General features: G+C 35.0%; 1 protein-coding gene and 1 long non-coding RNA gene across 2 annotated transcripts in view; both read left to right on the top strand.

The window, feature by feature from the left end:
• Positions 1-1,578: 1,578 nt before the first annotated feature.
• LOC108745917 (estradiol 17-beta-dehydrogenase 11-like) overlaps positions 1,579-22,633 on the top strand; it is a 50,144-nt gene continuing 29,089 nt past the window's right edge. The window contains exons 1-3 of the mRNA XM_018482338.1: positions 1,579-1,713; positions 14,475-14,723; positions 19,480-19,604. Coding sequence (XP_018337840.1) covers positions 1,695-1,713; positions 14,475-14,723; positions 19,480-19,604 — 393 coding nt within the window. The 5' untranslated portion in view covers positions 1,579-1,694. The remainder of the gene's footprint in view (positions 1,714-14,474; positions 14,724-19,479; positions 19,605-22,633) is intronic.
• Positions 21,468-22,633, top strand: part of LOC108745918 — a 21,354-nt gene continuing 20,188 nt past the window's right edge. Inside the window, exon 1 of the long non-coding RNA XR_001939129.1 lies at positions 21,468-21,482. This is a non-coding gene — a long non-coding RNA (uncharacterized LOC108745918). The remainder of the gene's footprint in view (positions 21,483-22,633) is intronic.

The following is a 22,633-nucleotide window of genomic DNA, read 5'->3' as shown; positions in this document are numbered from 1 at the left end:
CTTATTATTTAGAGATCTTTAGATTTTTTTATAGATTTTTTGTTATAGATTTAACAAACAGAAAGTTATTTGAAATAGCAGTTTCCAGTAGTTTATTATATATACACAAATATAACAATGTGTTTGATTTAAGTATGTATACTTAATTATTTCTTAAATAACAGAAATACAAAAAAACAAGATTATAAAAAATTTTGTAATAAAAGTTATTTTGTTGGAAACATTTATATAATGCTTAAACAAAAGTTTTTAACTATTTGTTAATTAACACTTTTTTATTAAATATATTTTGTTTTTCCATACTTAATAACACAAATAATATCTCAAGAACGATTAACAAAAACACATTTTATTGCATTGTTAAATTTTGTCATAAAATACTTTATTAAAACTATGATTATATTATTTCATTTAAACAGTTAAAATTATCATTAAATACATTTACAAAAGTTTAAAAAACTTTTAAGTCATTTTATAAATTTTCCTAAATAGAATAACTTTATTCAGAATAATTTTTAATAATTACATTATTAAAAAAAATTAACTATGTATATGCTTAAACCATGTACACTTATCATATACATTTAATCCAGATATATTCAATAAAAACGATTGCATTATCAATATAAATATACGTTTGAGTTACAAAGTACTTTGTTTACAATATTAATCAAAATTAAATAAAAATTAATAATGCGTGTAACGTAATATTGTATCTTATTTTATAAAAATTGAAAAAAGATATAACGCAATTATCTTATTTTTTGCATCCAATTTAAAAACAAGAAAAACAAGAAAATATAATTTAGAAAAGTTATTGCAAGGTAAATTTTGCAATCTATAATACATACATTTACCGTTATCATGCACAAGTGCAATCACAGATTACGTACCAGAACGAGATTTCACCGTATTCAATTTAGCTATTTCCAGCACTATCTGTATTTATTTAAAATAAAATGAGTATCTATACTTTAAACAGAGAAAAATAAAAGTACGGAGAATATAATTGTAAATTGCCTCCCTTTCTTTCTTTTTAAAAAAAAAAAAAAGAATAATCCTCATTTGGTCATTAAAAGTTAGAGAGAATTATAATCTGTATAAAGTATTCTGAATAAATTTAAAAAAGAAATGATGGAGTATGCCAGGTTTGTATAATTATCAATACGCGAAATTCTCTGTTATGCTATTTTTTTAACATCATAGATATTTATATAGGCAATATATTATATACATCTTATGAACAGTTTATGACATTTTACATTCAAAGAGATAATCGCAACGTAAAGTTTGTTAAACTAAAACTATTATTTTCACAAACATTCTCTTTATAAAATTTATATTTTCGCATTCTTGCACTCTCTCCAGTTATATTCCTTGTCTCCATAATCCTGACGGAACGTTTGTACTATAGCTAAGACTTCACTACCTGACACTTCTACGATGCGCTCAGTAATTCGGGCGTACTAGAAACCACAGTCAACATTTGTCGGTCACCTAGTACGCATTGCGAAGCATAGACATATATTTACTTTATTTTGAAAATAATGCAAGAAAGTGGATAAAATAAATACGATAAAATTTTAATACAAAACATTTATTTATGTATTATCAGTACTGATTATATAAAATTGTTAAGTGTGACTTCTGCAAAACTACGCGAATTGCTGAGGGATCTAATACTGAATGTTTAGATGTTCCATCAAATGAAAGGTAATTGTTGTGAGCATTGCGAGATTAAAAGATTACGTATGTTTTAAAATAAGTTTTAAATATACATATTTTTATGAGAAAATAAAAGATTAAAAAACTGAAAATATATTCAAGATATATAAATAGAGAATAATATTTAAAGTAATTGCTATTTAATTATACTACTATTACTGCTTAAGCATATATATTTTTTCGTTTATTACAATATTTTTATTGCAAAGAAAGTTTATAAATATGTATTAAATACATTAATAACATTCTGTTACAAGAAAGAAAAAAATTCAAAACTATAAAATGAAAACTAGTCATAAGAAATACAGTGTATTTATACATGTATATACATGAACTAATGTATTTTTTAATAATTTATATAATTTTTAATTAATTCATAAATAAAAATTTAATGTTTCATTCTCTCATGGATCACTAGAAGTTTAGATGAAAGGTACAACTTTCCATTGTACTAGCTAGCTTTCACCAGTCAGCAACTACCGATAATGAATTAACCTAAAGCGCCGTGACTTGATGATCCTTGAATACTTTCTTATAAATTACTACAAAAATACATAAATGGGCAAAGCAAGATTTGATACACAAAAATTTAAACGAAATTCAAGAGTAAATTTGCATTTTCAAAATAACCTAGATATAAATATATAAATTGTGCAATCATGCATGTCTTTATTTCTTAATCAAATTTAAATGTTCACGTTCATTATACAAGAAACACTATTAATGGTAATACACAAATAAATGATGTAAAGTTTATTTTAAACATTATAATTCACATTTCAATTCTAAGAATTTACAATTTTATATACCGTGTTTTATATATATGTATGTATTTCGATATTTTATGTACTTTATACGTATATTTCGATATTTTATGTACTTTATACATATATCATACAGGATGTTTCTTCTGACTTATGTATCAAAATATTTCTGTTGTTTTTAATGATATAACAAAATATTAAAAGTAAAAATTGTACGTTTCAAAAGAATAAATATTAAGCAAAAATTTTTCTCAAAATTAGTTTTTAAAAATATTAAAATTATTTTTTTAATAGAATTATAGGATTTTTTTTTATATAATATAATTCCTCCAATTATTTTGAATGTAAAAATAAGGCAAGTAAGTTAAATGTAAAATTAAGGCAGAATTATCAAAAAATCAATAGTTTATAAGATATTTTTTATACTTTATTTTGGCACTTTTTGATATAAAATATGAAATACCTCGCAAATTAGTGAAGAAAATATATAATTGCTTTTAAAAAAAATATTTTATACAAAATCATCAATTTCATCAATACGAAACCAAAACATAAATTCATACGAAACTATAAATTTTTTTAAAACAATTATTTTTTTAATTCCTTAATATAATTGAATCATCTTATTAATCTGTGCAGAAAAGTATTAAGATATAATTATCAAAAACTGTTTGGTTTAGGAAATATTTTATATTGTCAAAATATGCTGGAATAAAGTACATAATTATTAAATATCTTGTAAACTATCGATTTTTTTATAACTCTACGTTAATACTTTTACATAAAATAATTAGAGGCACCATATTATATAAAATAATTAGAGGCACCATATTATATAAAAAGAAATTAAAGAACTGGAAAGGATACGGGCAGTAGGAGTCAAGCGCAGAAGACGTCGTGCAAATAGTATATCTATGAAGTGTCAAACTTCTTTATTCACTAAAACGCGCTTACATGTTTCGGCTCTTTTGAGCCCTTCTCAGAGACAACACAAATTAACATAATATGAATTGTGAATAAAAATTATCTTATTATGGTGAGTTCCCCTACCTCGAGAATTTAAACGCCAAAAAGAGTGAAAAAAAAGAAAAAAGAAAATGAACGAAAAAAAGAAAATAATGGAAATATCGACTTGCATTAATTTTTTCTTCTTGGCATTATTATTCTATTTTGCTATTTGATTTTGCCAAAGTCTATGTGCATTATTATTATAATACTTTTGTATTTTTTCTTAATATATACAATATATATTTATATTGTAATATAATGAATATACATATTTTATGATTTCTTTGTCAATATTCCACAATTAATTCATTTTGTACGACTTTTGTTTCGTGCACAATTACCCGACGCGTAAAAAATTTTTTCATTTTTCTGTTTCTTCCGTTTACTCAAATACAAATATTGAATAAAAATCTGTTCGATATGAGGATACGTAATGATAGAATAATGTTTCTATTTCCATACTTATATCGCTTTGAACTTGGAAAACCATTCCAGGACAATAAATTTCCCTTAAGCGCACAATTCACTCACTTTCCCCTACTACTCGTTTCTCATTGTTTTTAGAGCGTTAATAAAATTTCGTTTATAAACTCCTTTTTAAGAGAATTGAAAATTCTTAATATGTTTAATTTTAATTACAATAAAACTTTTTCAACACATTATATTGTAACTATAAAATGTCAAGGCATACATAGTGAAAATATCAATATTTTTCGTACAAATTACAATATAATAACTTTAGTTAATATAATAACTTCTATCAGTTGAAATAAAAAAAGATGTTAAATAAACATAAAGTCTTAGAATTTTTTATTGAAAATTATAATAAAAACATTAAATGTGCGTAAAAATCAACTTTACCTAAGTTGGCATTTAAAAGTGCATCCATATATCAATATAAGCTTGACATACATGTAATTTTGAATTTATTACCTTTTCTGCGAGGATAAAAGAAATCTTTATATAAAGGTTTCCTCTATTCTAGCAAAAACTTAGATAAAAATTGTTTCTTATACTTTATATTTTTTCTTGCATTTAATATTTTTGTTATAACTTTTTAATAAAGTATTTTAGAACCTATATTTAAATGAATTTTTTTTTTCTTTCAACTTATAATAATATATGAGATCTACCCCCAAAATATCCTACCTCTGCATATGTTCGGGAAACTCTCTTACGCCCGACTCAGCAACGGAGATAGAGCGTTCGAGAAATTCTATATGAGCGCGGCGTAAACAATGTGAAAGACATACAGCGTGGATGAAGGAAAATGAGCAGGCACTTTTACAAAAAAAGAGGGTTTACTTAATAATCAGAGTTATTTACAGTATTTGCACAGTTGTGAGAGTAGCAATTCTATTGAGCAGTTTGATGATTCGCGCAAGGCCGATCCAATGTACTGCCCGTTGAGCCGGGTGACCGGCTACAATCGTGCAAGCACTCTAATGCTGAGAAGCACTTGCACAGAACCATGAGCAGTCCTAATTAATGTACAGGTTGTAATGACCTGACTCTTAATCGAGATCACACACTTAGAGCAGTTTTCCAGAGTGATTCCTTTCACAGTGAGCGTTAACGAACGAATGAAATGAGAGCGCGCGCGCGCCGGCGACACGACCCGTCCAAAGGTCCTCACGCGAACGCGGCCCGGAGGCTCCCCTGCCCCCGTCCCGCTCTCGACACCCCATCGCACGGTTGCTCGAGCTGTCCCCCTGGGCTTCACGGGCAACCGTGAGATGGCGACAACGGTATGATTGAGCGAGCTGACGGAATCTCAAACATTCCCGCCCGCCATCAGCAATGGGATTGATGATGAGTCTCCTCCTATAGTCATTGAGCTTGGTCCTGGTGAGCAATAGGCAGAGGTACGAGCTTGGCAATTGGTCTGGTGAGAGTTGTCAAAGGTGTGAGTTTGGTGATAGGTTTGGTGACAGTTGCCTTGGGTGTCTTAAGTGTCACCACTCGGGTGAGTCCATCTTCTCCTGGCATTGCAGCAATGACTCTAGCCAATGGCCACTTGCATGGAGGAAACCTTTCATCTGTGATGAGCACCAATGAGCCCACTTGTATGGTGTTTGATGGATGATGCCACTTTGAGACAGCTTGCAGTCGTTGCAGATACTCGTACTCGTTGCTATATGAATTGCCATCGTGATAGTCTTGAGATGGCTAAGTCTTCCAGAGATGGCTCAGGTACTATTGTAAGCGCACTTCCGATGAGGAAATGTCCTGGGGTGAGTGCTGAGATGTCATCTGGATCGTCGCTGAGTGGTTCTAGAGGTCGTGAGTTCAGGATCGCCTCGATCTGGGGTGAGCAGGGTTGTCGTTTCCTCAAAAGTGAGCAAGGTTTCTCCGATGGTACGACGCAGGTGGTATTTGAGTGATTTCACCACTGCCTCCCATTTGCCACCCATGTGCGGGGCAGACGGTGGATTAAAATTCCATTGAGTGCGATCTTGAGCGAGCAGAGCCGAAATGTGTTGATTCTCTTGAGAGTTCTGTGTGAACAATGTTTTGAGCGATTTATCAGCTCCAACAAAGTTCGTCCCGCAGTCGGAGTAGAGTAAGTGTGGGATGCCTCTCCTTGACACAAATCTCTTGTATGTTGAAAGAAATCCATCCGTTGAGTAGTCTGAAACAACTTCCAAATGAACTGCAGATGTTGTGAGGCAGACAAACACACAAATCCATCCTTTATGAGTCTTCGCTCCTCTTCCCTTCCATGGTTTGAGTGTGAGTGGTCCGGCATAATCAATCCCAGTATGAGTGAATGCATGTGAGGGTGTGACTCGAGGCAGAGATAATTGGCCCATCAGTTGATGTGCACGGACCCTCCTTTGTCGAGCACACACAACACACCGCAAGACATGAGATTTCACTGGAGCTCGTCCATCGATGATCCAATAAGATTGCCTGATATGAGCTAATGTGAGTTGCGTGCTGCCGTGTAATGTCTGTTTGTGAGAGTAGTCAATGATAAGCTCAGACAATCTTGAGTGGCGAGGAAGAATTGCTGGATGTTTGCCTTCATACGTGAGTGTTGAGTTGCTGAGCCGTCCTCCTACACGAGCAATTCCTTGATGATCGATAAATGCTGTGAGACGACTGAAAGGATGAGAGGTTGGCAGGTGTGATTGTGAGCTGAGAACCTTGAGCTCGTGAGCAAAAAATGCTGATTGAGTGGCCTTTATCCAGAAGATCTTGGCTTTCTCGATGTCATTGACTGAGATGCATGTAGCCCGTGAGCGATCATATTGCCCTTTTAATCGTAGGACAAATCCTTGACACAGAGTTGTAATCCGAAGCAGTCGATTGAGAGATGAATATCTGTGAACAAGATCCCAATGATAATCCACTTTCATGTTGGTTGTGAAAAGTGAGATTCCTGGGCGTGATTCCACTGTACACTGTTCGTCAGAGCCAGTTGGTTGAGTGGGCCATTGATCTTCAGGTTGTAGCAAGGTCCAGCCCACCACAGTTTATGATCTTCAAGTTGAGCTGTAGTTAGACCACGAGAGGCGCAGTCCGCTGGATTGGATGTGCCTGGAACAAATTTCCAATGAGCATGTGTCGTGAGTTCTTGGATTTGTGATACTCTGTTTCGCACATAATCCTTCCATCGGGATGAGTGTGTTTTGATCCACGTGAGAGTCACTTGAGAATCCGTCCATAAATATGTTGTCTTGATGTCCATCTTGAGTGTGGTATGGACATGTTTGATTGCAATTTTGCAAGAAGCAACGCTGCTGTGAGCTCTAACCTTGGAATAGTGAGCCTCTTCAAAGGAGCTACCTTCGTTTTTGAGCATATGAGAGAAGTTTTGGCGCCAGTGGACGGCTTGAGCACGACCATGTAAACGACTGCAGCCATGGCAAATTGAGATGCATCAGAGAAGCCATGTAATGCAATGCTTGAGTCACTACTTGTGTTGAACCAACGTGGAATTGAGAACCTGGCCAGGTTTGTGAGATCCTTTCTGATGTTGAGCCACCGTGAGCCAACCTGAGACGGCAATGGATCATCCCAGTTGATTTTGTGGAGCCAGAGCTCTTGTAGAAGCATCTTGGCTCTAATGACTATTGGTGAGACAAAACCAAGTGGATCAAATATCTGCCACTTCAGATAACACACGACGCTTTGTGAATTGTTCTTGATGAGATATTGAGCTTGTTGCGAATGTGAAGACATCCTGTTGAGGAAGCCATCTTAATCCGAGAATTTTGGTTGCGCAATCGTCAAGTGAGACTGATGAGGAGATTGAGTGCGTCAATGAGATTGCATTTAATAAATCTTGATGATTGAAGTGCCATTTAGCGAGAGGAAACCCGCCCGCATGGCAGAGATTTTCCAGTTGATGAGTGATTTCTGTGAGTTGTTCCACTGTGTCAGCACCACCAAAGATGTCATCCACGTATCTTCCATGAGTGATTGATGGCACTGCCAGTGGGAATCGATGTCCTTCATCTTCAACAAGTTGTATGAGTGTCCGCACTGCCAAGAATGGAGCAGCCTTCGTTCCATAAGTGACCGTGGTGAGATAGTATGATGTTTCATTGTGATGTTCGTCAATCCACAGAATGCGCTGTAGATCCCAATCTGATTGGTGTACCTTGATTTGTCGATACATCTTAGCTATGTCTGTGGCAAAGATGTAACGATGGCCACGGATCCACATGAGAACGTCTGAGACATCGAGCAGCAGGTTTGCACCGGTGTGCATGAGATCGTTCACTGAATATCCTGATGAAGTTGGACTCGAGCCATTGAAAACGACCCGAAGCTTCGTTGTTGTGCTGTCGGGTTTGAGTACGCCATGATGAGGTAGATAGTATGGCGCCACATTCCCTGAGGGTTCTGATGTGACTTTCACCATGTGATTGAGTTGTTCATATTCAGTCATGAACTTGGTGTAAAGGCTCTGATATTCCCTGTCCTTGTTGAGTCGTCTGAGAGTTCGCTGAAGACAATGATGAGCTGTATTGTATGAGTTGCCTAAGACACTGGCGGAGAGCTTGAGTGGTATGCGTACAATGTACCGTCCCGTTGAGTCTCGAGAGTGAGTGGCCTTGAAGTGATCCTCACATTGTTGTTCTTCAAGTGTGAGTTGTGTCGTATGATCAGCTGGCAATTCTTCTTGCATCCAAAACTTTGTCAACAATTCTTGAAGATCTGAGTCATGTCGTTGAATCTTGATGTGATGTGCAGTCAATGGATGTGATGATGATGAGAGTATGGGACCAAGTATCAACCAGCCGAATATAGACAGCTGTGCGATTGGCATCTCAGGAGATTGCTTGATAATGTTGGGCTTGATGATCTGCCCGTATGCATCTGCTCCAATAATGAGATCGATTGTACGTGGAATGAGAAATTGTGGATCTGCCAATTTCAACTTCTCAATGTGTGGCCACGATTGTTGAGGCGCTTCAAATGATGGTAGAATTGTCGTCAGTGTTTTTAAAACATGCGCTTGTATCTTGGCAGTGTGCTTTGAATGATTGGAGTGAAGAGTGAGTGTGACAACACCCTTCGTTTGAGTAGTTCCACCAATGCCAATGATTGAAATCGTTGAATGGCGACGTTGTATGTTGAGCTGTCTGATGAGACCTTCCGTGATGAAGGTGAGTTCAGATCCTTCATCGATGAGTAGCCGAACTTGATGAGTTGAGGCAGATGAGTGGATGTGCGCTAATGCAGTTGCCAATAGCGTTGAATATTCTGAGTACCCTTGAGCAGATTCCTCGACGATTGCACCAACTTCCTATTGAGCGGATGAGGAGGCAGATTGAGCTGGAGCTGAAGAGGATGAGGATTGCTCGACGTGCAGCATTGAGTGATGCTTAGCTGAGCACGTCTTGCAGCTCAACGTGGAACGACATGAGCGGACATTATGTCGCCCCAGACAATTGAAGCATAGCCTCTTGTCAATCGCAGTAGTCTTTCGTTGAGCTGGCGTGAGATCTCTAAACTTTGTGCACTTGACGATGAAGTGCTGCCCATTGCACATGTCGCATGGGTAAGTTGTCGACGAAGATGATTGAGTCTGTGCTTGAGCTGTCACTTGGTGAGCGGTCGCCTTCTTCACTGATGATTTGAACGAGCTTGGTATGGCCTTCGATGGGCTGGCTAATTGAGCTGGTGTGATTTCAAGTCTCTCCAGTGCTCTCGCTCTAGCATTCAAGAAGGTCTCAAATTGAGCAAAGCGAGGATATTCTTGAGAGGATCCCAACGACGTTTCCCATGCCTCTCTTGTGTCTCGGTCAAGGAAGAGTGACACATGGTGAACTAGGAAGCAATCCCACATGTGCTCCATCATTCCCAGTGAGTGGAGGGCCTTATTTGCCTCAGAGACCGTTGAGATTAGCTTGGTGAGTGAGGCGGCGCTCTTTGATGAAGCGTGAACGAAGCTGAAGAGATTGTCAAGGTGAGATTGCATGATTAGTCTCTTATTCTCATACCTTGAGGTGAGCAGATCCCATGATGGTTGGAGAGAGTCTCTGGTGAGAGGCAGGCCACGGATGAGTTGCTCGGCTGGACCCTGAACACAACTTCTGAGATAATGGAGCTTCTCCACATCATTGAGCTTCGCATGTTATAGAATTACCGCAAAAAACAGCTTACGGAAGGAAGGCCAGTTCGCATAGTCACCATTGAATTTTGGCAATTTAATATCCGGAAGCCGTGAGTGTGCTTGTGGTTCCGGATCACGTGAGACTATGTGAGATGAGGATGCTCCACTGAAGTTGCGCCTGAGACGACTGAGCATTAGCTTGGCTGAGAGCACGTGGTGAGCTTCCTTTTCGTGGATGTTGTTTGTAAAATAATGGTGATCCAAATGAGCCTCTGGCCACGTTACCTCGAAGTAGGCATGTTCCCTAGTGAATGCCTTGTGAATCTCGTCTAATTGAGCTGTCAAGGTATTGATCTCATCTAATGAGGCGTCAGTGAGACTGATGAGCTGTGTCTCTGCAATGTTCTGAATTGTATTAAAACGGCTCGTTTGAGATTTCACTTTGATCGAGAGCTCCGTTGGCAGGCGAGCTGGTGAGGTTTGGCGTAAGCTTCGTTCTTGAGTTGAGCCAGAGGCCATTCCCTTGGAAGCGGATTGTTGAGAAGGCACCGTGAGCGTGGCAGGAGATTGACGGCCTGAAGGCTGCTTCTCCTCCGCCTCTGACTTTGAGTTTTTTTCCTTGTCAGCCATGATGAGCGGGGCACGGAGAGAGCAGCAGGTGAAAGAGAAAAATATTTTGTTGATTTGCCCGTGAGAATGTCACTCCGGTGATGCGTGATCACGCCGTGGCAACACTGGCGACGGATGAACTGCGCTGGGCGGCGAGCGTCCTTGCGCCACGAATACGATGGGTGATCACTATGTACGCACTAAATTCCGTTGCACACCGTGAGAGTTAAATGTTTTGCAAAACAAATATTACATGTCACTTTACCACGCTGTGTCCGGCTCGAAGGACCAAATGTTCGGGAAACTCTCTTACGCCCGACTCAGCAACGGAGATAGAGCGTTCGAGAAATTCTATATGAGCGCGGCGTAAACAATGTGAAAGACATACAGCGTGGATGAAGGAAAATGAGCAGGCACTTTTACAAAAAAAGAGGGTTTACTTAATAATCAGAGTTATTTACAGTATTTGCACAGTTGTGAAAGTAGCAATTCTATTGAGCAGTTTGATGATTCGCGCAAGGCCGATCCAATGTACTGCCCGTTGAGCCGGGTGACCGGCTACAATCGTGCAAGCACTCTAATGCTGAGAAGCACTTGCACAGAACCATGAGCAGTCCTAATTAATGCACAGGTTGTAATGACCTGACTCTTAATCGAGATCACACACTTAGAGCAGTTTTCCAGAGTGATTCCTTTCACAGTGAGCGTTAACGAACGAATGAAATGAGAGCGCGTGCGCGCCGGCGACACGACCCGTCCAAAGGTCCTCACGCGAACGCGGCCCGGAGGCTCCCCTGCCCCCGTCCCGCTCTCGACACCCCATCGCACGGTCGCTCGAGCTGTCCCCCTGGGCTTCACGGGCGACCGTGAGATAGCGACAACGGTATGATTGAGCGAGCTGACGGAATCTCAAACAGCATATAATATCTTTGTCCTTGGGCATTCTCTCTATTGTGGCATTCAATATTTAGTGAGAACCTTGAAAAATATCTCCATCAAGTGGCACCACACCCAGTTATTCAGTTAGCAATGATACGCAGAATTGTGTGAGCGTCGAAAACTCCAAGCGTCGCATTTCACAGAGACCGAGCGAGTCATTCATTTCACCTGATTCAAGATTTTTTTTACTAAATATGGCATTTCTAACTTTGCTAACTCTTGTACAGTTCATATCCCAGACAGCCACTAGACATCCAGATTTGGTTTCAATCTAGTCCAAACGTCCATGAACTTAGTACGAATATTTTAAAAACATACGTTATTCAACAAAGTATGTTTACATTTGGACATTTTAAAAATGTTTATCTCTATATAAAATTTTCTAAATCTGCTCGCGACATGTTGCTTTCGCTGACTTGACAAATGAAAATTTTTTATGATCGCACGAGGAGTTTTACTTTTGTTACTTCCGGTAACGAAAATTTATACCAAATTAAAGCTTACTTCAGACAGCACGCAGCAAGCGGCAAGCATCGAGCAACAATAACTTGCTGCTCGTAGTGATAAGAGTTTGGAATCTTTTGCTTCTAGCGTGCAGTTAGAAGCCAGTGGAGAGTAGAATTCCTAGAAACTCATAGTCTGGCCATACCCTAAAAATGGCATCCGAAATGTGTGTTTTCCCTCAATTGATGATATGAATGTAAGTGCGTTCTCGATTGGTACTGCCATTGTGTGGGCACGTCAATTACAAGAGAGGATGAAGGGAAGGCCAGACTCTGGTATTCTAGGAACTCTAGTGGAGGGGATGGCTGGCAGAACGTTTGAACGTCCCATGGACATCTCTGCTGTGTTGAAAATTTTCAACGACAAAAAATCTACAATATACGAGGGGGGACCCATAAGTTCCGGGAATTACGCTGTGGTGGGGAGGGAGAGTGGGGGAACCTATTGTTTGACCACATGTCCGTTAGTGTCACGCCACCTGCGTCAGTGTGCGAAGTTGTGTCGCTGTGAGTGCATCGGTTCGCCTGTGAGATTTTTTTTAGTAAAACAACTTTTTACATTTCGGCGAAAACTGGTTCTTCCATCATGACAACGCGCCGGCCCACACCGCCCTTTCCGTGAAGCAATTTTTGACCAAAAACGCCATGACACCAATTGTCACCCCCCCATACTCACCGGATCTAGCCCCCTGTGACTTCTTTTTGTTCCCCAAATTCAAAAGGAATATGAAAGGAAAGCGTTTTGCCACTGTGGAGGAGGTGAAACAAAAATCGCTGGAAGGCTTAAAGGACATCCCGATGAGTGAATTTAAAAACTGTTTTGAACAATGGAAGAATCGTTTGGAGAAGTGCGTTGTGGTCAATGGCGAATACTTTGAAGGTGATTAAAATTTGGTGTTAAAATATTGAGAAATAAAGAAGTTATGACGAAATTCCCGTTTTTTTTGGGTCCCCCCTCGTAAGAATCATTTTGTCTTGATTATAGTCTAAAATTTGTTTAATATATTAATTTAGTCCAGTTTTAGGCCATTGCGTCCTAAAATCGATATTTTGAGATTCAAATGGTAACACTGGATGTCTTTAAAACATTTTTAAAATATCCATGAATCTAATCTGAATGTTTTTAATATGTCCAAAACGTCCAACATGTACGTTTTAAGTATATTTTTAAAATATTACTGTGCTGGGATATAGTCTCGTATGACTTCTGATTATTTCCTAAATTTAAAAAATCTGTTAAAGAGCAAAAGATTTAACGAAATGCAACGATGAGGAAACTGTTGGCTGTTACAAAAGTGACTTCCAAGGTTACTTCTGGAAATAGGTGGACTACTGGAAAAAGATCATTACTTCGAAAGATCAAAAGCGACATTGTCCATAGCAGTCCAAAGTAGACTCTTTTTCATAGATAGAGGTTGGATATTTTTAGAGCCTTGTTAAAATTTGTACGAAAAATCCGAACCTGTATTAAAATAGTCCTTTTTACCATTTTAATAGCAAATTTTTCAAAATTATGATGTTGTAGAACAATATATAGTAAACGGGATCATATATAGAAGAAATTCTATAGGAAATAAGTATTATGATTGGAAACGAGACTGTTGTTTATATTAAAACTTTAAAGTACGAAGCGCCTACCGGTCCGAGTGTTAAGATGTTGAACTACTATATAATATACACTCATTTTAATTGAATTAATTTTCAGATATAATAATTGCGTGCCAATAAGATTATCGGACATTCACACAATCAATCTAAAACATTTGAGAAATTTGTGGGGGGATTATTTGTTTAAAGGAATAAGTATTCTTGTTTTTGTGCTTGAAAAAAGTAATTTTTTGTTCAACAATATTATTAATTAATCATATAATCATGTATTATTTCAACAAAATATTTCATTTATTATAGAAAATAAATAATAATAAGTAAAGGGCAAAATAAAAGTCGACACAATTCTTTAAAATTACACGAAGAATATATTACAATTAACAAAAGGTAAAATTACATAAAGCAATAATAAAATTAAAAATGTGAAAATAATAATAAAAAGTACTTTTAATAGCAAATTAAACTTTTTATTATTAAAAAACTTTTATTACTAAAAAACTTTTTATTATTATTTTCTTATTTTTAATTTTATTATTGCTTTATGTAATTTTACCTCTTGTTAATTGTAATATATTCTTCGTGTAATTTTAAAGAAATGTGTCGACTCTTATTTTGCCCTTTACTTATTATTATTTATTTTGTATAGAAAGAGTCCTTAGATTTTTTATTTATTTATTATAGAGATTATTAAAGATATTAAAAAATGGTAAACATAATAGATAATTTTGAAACTTTTTTTACAACTAGGTCATAAAATGATGACTCTGAAGAAAGGTATACATGTAATCTACGATTTATTGCTGTTTATCAGCCTGGCAATAGTTTATTTCACCGAAGCTGTAGTGTTAATGTTAATTCCTCGCCGATATCGAGCAAAATCAATCAAAGGTGAAATTGCTCTTATTACTGGTGGTGGTAGCGGTATCGGCAAACTAATCGCAATCAAATTTGCTAAACTCGGTGCTCATGTAATCGTTTGGGATATCAACAAAAATGGTGAGAGATTATTTAAATCATTCCAAATAAATAATGATTCTTTTTTTTAATTGAAATATTAAATATACACATATGAAAGGATTAATAATGAGTGATAAGCCAATACTGTACTTGTTAAGGGTTTTGGTAATTATGCAGAGATATGAACCATCCTCTCCAATAACCCTGACCTTCGTATATGTTGTCATCACTCTAACTTCTTAAAGCAAAAATAAGACATTATTTTTTCAAACTTTTTTTGTTAATAACTTTTTAATGAATAACGAGCTTAGCGACAGCTAAAACCTGTTGAAGGTCACTCAAGATAATGATCTTGACAACATATGTCAGTGGTTCGTATGTCTGCATAATTGTACGTATTCTGGCATTTTCCCGACAAATGGAGACACCACTGCAGCGGAATTTCTAAACTAGAAATAATTCTTTTGAAATATAACCATAAATTATACGGTTTAAAACTGTAGTAAGTGGCAAAAGTGAGAAAAAGTGAAATTACAATTAATTTGATAATTTTGACATTCAGAAAATAAAACTATACGTCCGTATTCTTATTTTATTTATTTGATCGTACATACCTTACAAAAATATGTCATTTTGCGCGTCTTTTAAGCTATTATTCGTTGAGTTAAGTTAAAATTTCTTTGAGTAATCGTCTTTTTTTTTATCAAATCAATTCGCGGCGAGTAATTGTGCGCATGGACAATTCAAGTTTCCTTTCAATGAAAAGTGTACTATTTGCGAAGAATTCGGGAAATATAGAATTCTGCCCAGTCAACAAATTAAAAGTAACATGATATTAATGTTGTAATTCATATTAATGTCATATTCCATAATATAAATGTAACATAATACATGGTGTTACATAACAGCCCAAGAAATACACCAAGTTGAAAGAAAATCAAAATGACGTACTTTGACATAAATGACGATTTTTGGATACAAAATGTGACTGTTTATTGACTTTAAGCATCAAAATAAAGTCATTTTGATTTTTTGTTGATTTTTATGTTTCGTTAGGAGTTACATTATAGAGTAGGGGAGGGAGAGGAGGGCAACATTATAACATTAACATTATGTTACTTTTAGTTTATGTTGACTGGATAATTTCAATGCTGCCTGTGTTCTGAATGGGTCCATGAACAGTGCAGTGGAACTGATGATTCTGAGAATTACATATGCGATTTTTGTTTAAATAATTAATTTTCCCAACTTTTATATTATTTTTTCGAAGTTTATATTAATTTTGTATTAACAATAGTATAATAATATATTTTTTTATTTTCTAATCAATATTCTATTAAAAATTTTTCATGAAATATTTATTTTATTAATTTTATATTTATTTCTTATGATTTTGGCTTTGCGCACGGTTATCCAACCCATGCGCACAATTACCCGACACGCGAAAAATTTTTTCGCTTTTGCTTTTTTTACTTTTTGCCAAATACAACATTATCAAATGAAAAATTGTTCAATATAAAAATGCATATTGTTAGAAGAATATTTATACTTTATATTTCCATGTTTATATTAACATCAAAAATCACGTCAAATCACAGCAATGAATTCTCCTAAGGGGATTTTAAAGTAAAGTTCGAACTCCGATGAAATCATTAGAGGTCGCGCCAAGCGCTGCATATCGACATGTCTTTTTATACTACCACAGCAATATCTCACGCAATGATACATGCAGTCACACGTACGTGTCAATTTTTGTACAACAAATTCACGATAAAGCGTCTAAGTCTAATTCTAAAAACTCGTTGTTTTTTCGTGTAAACTACGTGTCTGGGAATTATTATATACGTACAGATTGTAAAGCTTTTGTATCAAGCAAATGTTGTCACGGTTTGACAGCTGAGACGCCATGTTCTTAGTTACACTAAGAAATGATAAAAAATGTATCAATTTTCAAATTTTTGATTATTCTTGACATAGAGTCCACTTTCCAGACACGTATTAATGTATATACTTTAATTCTGGAAAAGGATTTTCGAATCGGTGAAAAACAGAAAAAGTATTTCTTACACAAAAATTATACGTGCTTACGTGGTAAAACAGGAGACTTTAGAATCCCCTTAAGTATGCATAATTCCTCCATTTTCCCCTAATAGGGTTTTAAATAATAATAAATCTCTTGTATTGGATTTCAACCTGTTCACAAGCGTGGATAATATAATAAGAACTATGTACTAAATACATTCATATGCAATTTTTTGGTATTTGTTTATAAAAAATAACATAATTATTGTAAATATTATAATTTTATAAGATCACAGTATAGTATAGTTAAGAATAGATTAATATACTAATGTTTTTTATTTCTCTATAATAATATTGTTTATATATACCTTCACATTACTCACGATGCTCAGTTTGACAACAGCCATGTACCTGTATAGTTACGTTTTATTACATTGACTCATAGCTCCTCTTAATTTCAGAAAAAATTATTTCACAGTTAATATTCTATTCTACGCTGACTATAAATTTCTTATTTTCTTTTTCATATTTTATTATTATCTGGATAGCATATAATATTTTTGTGTGTTTAAATTGCACAGATTATAAAAGTTTATTATGAATATTATGAAAATATTTAATAAATATTATAATCCTTTAACTATAGATATAGGAGCATGTGCGAACTTTGGTTATTACGAATGAAACATGGAAAAATAAATAGAATAAAATAAAATTCTACTTGGGGAGAAATTATTAATTTAATAATCAATTTTATTTTAAAATTTCTAGTAAAATTTCTAGATAAAAAAGATCGTTTTTGCTTTAATGTTGAAAAACTCGGTGAAAAAAATTGAGAGCTGAATAAAAAAGCAACTTAAAGGTAAAGATTCAATCTTTCGAATGCTTTCAACCGTATTTGTATATAATTTTTAATTCGCGCCGTGGACTTTGCAAATTTCATAAAAAATTTTGAAATTTGTTGCATTTTTATTTATGTTTGTGTAACTCCATAAAAGATCAATAAGACCATTTTCTAAAGTAAATAGAAATCTGAAAAATAGAAATTTCAAGTTGCTAAAATGCTCATTAAAATATTTTTTTTTAAACATCTTGATACAATGATTTTTGGCAAAGTTTTTCTATCTTAAAATTTGCCTATTTTTGCAGGATGAAACAGATGATTTAATTTTGAGTACTATAGTTACAGAAATAACTCTTCGAATTAATAATTTCGGCATCGATTCGACGTCGAATTAATAATTTCGACATCAGTTCGACGTCGAATTGATGATTTCGACATCGATTTGACATCCGTTCGAAGTCGAATTAACAATCATTTCTTACTAGGTTTGTCAAATTCCTTAGGGAAATAATAAATGGCCGTATCCTCAACAATCAAACCCATAGTCTTTGCAAAATTTTAAAGGTTGAAATCGGATACACAGTGTAATTGATAATATATATATATGACTTCAGTTCTCCGACATAAATAATACAATGTGAATTTCTTATAAATTAAGTATACACTGACAGAACTTCTATAGCATAATGCCAACAAAATAATTTATATCGAGATATTAACACTCTAAATTCTTTGGAGTAAAATCTTACTTAGAGAAAGAAAATTGACAGTCTTGATACGTACTTTTAACAGTCGTTAGTCTATCTTTACAATATATAAGGTAACCAGGTCCAATGTGGGATTCCTAAGAATTTTTTTAACTTTTGGTAAGGTCAAAATTGAAAATTATGGTCACATTTAAAAGAGGAAACACATTTCTGAACATTGAAAAAAAAATGAATCATATTCAAATATTTATATAAAGATTTATAAAAGAAAGATAGCATTTGAAGCATCTTAGCAAAATATGTACCCAACGTGAACTGCGTATACATCTTCCCTTTTTCATACGAAAATATTAAAAATATGGAAAATAAAGTAATCCAACATTACTTTTATTATTGTATTGCATAAATATATTGATGTATAAACATTTAAAAAAACCTATTTAGCAATTTAGACATTAAATATCTGTATTAACTTCTCCTTCTTAAAACTGTGCTTATGGAGATCTACTTGCAGTTCAGACAAGTAAAAAGCCCTTTATCATTTTTAATTAATTCCACACAATCTTCATGAACATATTTGTGACAAATGTCACACTTACGCATATGCTCGGATATTACCGTACTAAGAATTCCTTTTCTTTATAAACAAAACGTTGTGGCAAAAATATAAACTAAAGATAGTGTTGTAAAGTATGAATATAGAGCTACAATAACATGAACTACGGAAATTAATGATCATGTTTATGATCATTCATAATTATAGAAAGCAATTATTTGCTTACGGAATATTACATCACAACCACGACGTATCTGCAGTTTTTCCTGTTCTTACACAAACAAAATGAATAATATGATTTATAAATCAATGCAATCGAGTTGTACGGATCGCCTGCTCGAATTACTTTTTTTTGTCATCTATTAAATTAATCATATAATTCTATACAAATAGCGAGTGGCCCACTTTGGAAAAGGACTCAAATTGGGCCTAGTTACCTTATATCGATTAACCACAAGCCACTCATTACACTCGTAGGTAAATTCTATAGGCATCGGTCGCTGTGAGTGGCTGTGATCAATTGCAACATGGTCAAATGGAACATTTCCGAATATGTCTGTATGATATTCGAAATCACACATTTACCATAATTTAATTTTTTTCCGATAAATATTAAGATATATATTATATATTAAACGTAAATATATTCATAAATGGTAAATACAGGTCTTGCGGAAGTTGCAGAGCAGATTAAAAAAATTGGTGGAAAATGTTGGACGTATTGCTGCGATATAGGTGATAAAGAAGCAGTGTATCACACTGCAAAAACGATACAAATTGAAATCGGAAATGTGAGTAAAACGTTGCTTAAATCACCGACGAGATACTATTAAAGACCGTCAACCCTGGGCAAATTTTCGGTAGTATAAAAAGGTTCTAAAAGCCCGGAGATAATTGAAAAACACTGACATTATCGACAATTGATATTATATAAATTTGCTATTATTAAGGGGATCCTAAAGCTCGAACTCCGACGAAATCATTAGAGGTTGCGCCACGCGCTGCACATCTAGAGTTCCTTTTGTAAGAGTTAAGACATAAGACCGGAAAGACGTCATCGAGTGGCCGAAAACAGCATAATTCCACCATGGTTGACAGTTAATAGTCCGATTTCGCGTTCGCGAAATCTTCTACACCTGAAACAGTTGTTCACACAAATTCATTACCAATCGAAAGTTGTGGAAAGTAAAGGGACTCGAAATTTGAGATCGGTACCCCTTATGACTTGACTGCTTACTAGAGGGACTCTACGTGCATCGACATATCTTTATATACTACCACATTGATATCTCACGCAACCTATGATACACGCAGTCGCAAATTTGTATCAATTTTCGTATAACAAATTCGTTGCGATAAAGTCTAAGTCTAATTTTAAGAACTCGACGTTGTTTGTTCGTGTAAACTACAAGTTTGGGAACCACTATTTCGTACGTACAGATTGCAAAGCTTTCATATCAAGCAAATATTATCACGACTTGACTTGAATTTTTCAATCGTTCTCAGCATAGATTCTACTTTCCAGATACGTATTAATGCATAGTACAATGTTATCAGTTTTTTACTCTTAATCACTTCAATATTAATTAGAACGAGAACTCCCGTAAGGATGTCAGTCTTAAATATTATCTCGTCGATGCTTAAACTTATGAAAATTTCGTAATGCAAACGTGTCATATATATACGTACAGTAATGTATATTATATATAGGGTCACTCATTTAAATTTACCACTCCCAAAATCGTTTTTATTTAAAAAAAAATGTTTCAAACAAAAGTAGAACGGTTTCGAGGGGAAATATATTTTAGTTATGTTGTTTTTCTTCTAGATGGAAGCATTAAAAAGATATAAAAGTTATTTCTTTTAATGAATATAATTTTCTTTACATAGTACGATTCCCCTAATATATTATTCTACATATTAAGGTAGAGGATTTGTTTGAGAGTTCTCAACCTGTAGTGTTTATGAGATATTTTATACTTCATTTTGGCATATATTGACATAAAATATTAAATATCTCGTAAATTATTAATTTTTTGATAATCGTACCTTTAAAATAACAAGTGATAATTTGTTTTCAAAATACTCATGTGATATTTGCAAAATTCATAATTAAGGATGTACGGGTTTTACATTAAAACATTAGTAAAAATATAAAAATTTCATAAATTGTTCTGTTAATACATTCGAATATCAGATAAATGATTTTCAAAAAATCACTCAAAATCCTTGAATTCCTTTGGAAAAGTCTCTGAATGTTATTGATAATTCGGTCTGTAGTTCTTTTTACATATAGGATAAAGAGGCTTCTCTTGTTTAACTCATTCTATGGTTTATTAGCATTATTCGTTTTGTCTCTCGAGAGCTGCTCGGAGTTGCTCTGAAGGAATTCAGTACTTGAAATGTACGAGGGCAAGTCAATAAATTTTTAGAAAAATATACAATAAAATACAATAAAATTTTTTTTCATCGATTTATTTTTATTTCTCAACATAGTCTCTTTTCAGCCCGATACACTTGATCCAACGATTCTTCAACTTTTTCAAGCCGTCCGAATAATATGATTTGTCCAACTCTTCAAAATAAGCCTCTGTTTCGGCGATGAGCTGCTCTCTGATAATAAATCTCTTTCTTCCGAACCATTTCTTCAGGTTTGGAAACAGAAAATAGTCGCAGGGGGCTATATCTGGCGAATATGTTGAACGGGGAAGCAATTCGTAGCGGAATTCATTGAATCGGTGCCTCAACAAACTCGCGCACTTTCACTCGTCGATCAGTCAAAACAATATCGTGGACTATATGGATGATTTCTGGCATAGCAGCTGCAATTGGACGTCCCGAACGAGGTGCATTACATGTGGATGTATGACCACGTTTAAATTCATTCACCCAATTGTATACAGTTGCAAACGCTGGTGCAGATGTGCTATGAACATTATCCAACTCGGCTTTGATTTCTTTCGGCGTTAAACCTTTCATATGTAGATGTTTGATCACTGCACGGAACTCGTTTTTTTTCCATTTTGCAAAAAATACAAAGGTTGTTCGCTTTAATCGTCCACAGAAATAAAACCACGCGATGAACGCACCTTTTATAGCTCTGGAATATGGGCCAACGTCCTGAAGGACGCTTTAACACCTGTTTCCAACGAGCAATACGAATGTCGATCCGAATTTTGAGTCAAGAAACTTAATCCTTATAATTCGGGACCGGACCATATGCGATCTCTGACGAGAGATGACAGTCGGTACGAGGTCTAAAATAAATGGAGATTGAAGCATGTCATATTAAAAGTATTCTAATTTATTATTGGGAGTATAAATAAGTTTCCGCCGTTTGACAAACAATGGCGCTACCAGTATGTTATAGTTAAAATTGTCAGCTGTAAAACGTCATATCATAAGGTTGGACATCTGGCAAGAACATAACCTTGAAATATTAGCGATTTTGCATCAGCATCTTAATCTTTTTTCGTGCGAAAATGTCGAGTTTTGAGCCGAATAAGCATCATTTGCGTAGCTTTTCATTTACTTCTTTAATTTGAAGAAATCTGCAGCTGAGGCGCATCGATTGCTTGTAAAAGCATATGGTGAGGCTACCTTAAGTGAGAGAAGTTGCCGTGAGTGGTTTCAAAAGTTTAAGAACGGTGAATTTGACGTCGAAGACAAAGAACGTAACGGAAGGCCGAAAGTGTATGAAGACGCAGAATTGGAAGCATTATTGGATGAAGATTCGTCCCAAACGCAAGAAGCACTTGCACTTACATTAGGAGTGACTCAACCAGCAATTTCACATCGCTTAAAATCGTTGGGAATGATT

The sequence above is a fragment of the Trachymyrmex septentrionalis genome, unplaced genomic scaffold (genome assembly GCF_001594115.1).
Source record: "Trachymyrmex septentrionalis isolate Tsep2-gDNA-1 unplaced genomic scaffold, Tsep1.0 scaffold159, whole genome shotgun sequence".
Lineage (NCBI taxonomy): Eukaryota > Metazoa > Arthropoda > Insecta > Hymenoptera > Formicidae > Trachymyrmex > Trachymyrmex septentrionalis.
This window is presented reverse-complemented; position numbering and strand designations above follow the sequence as displayed.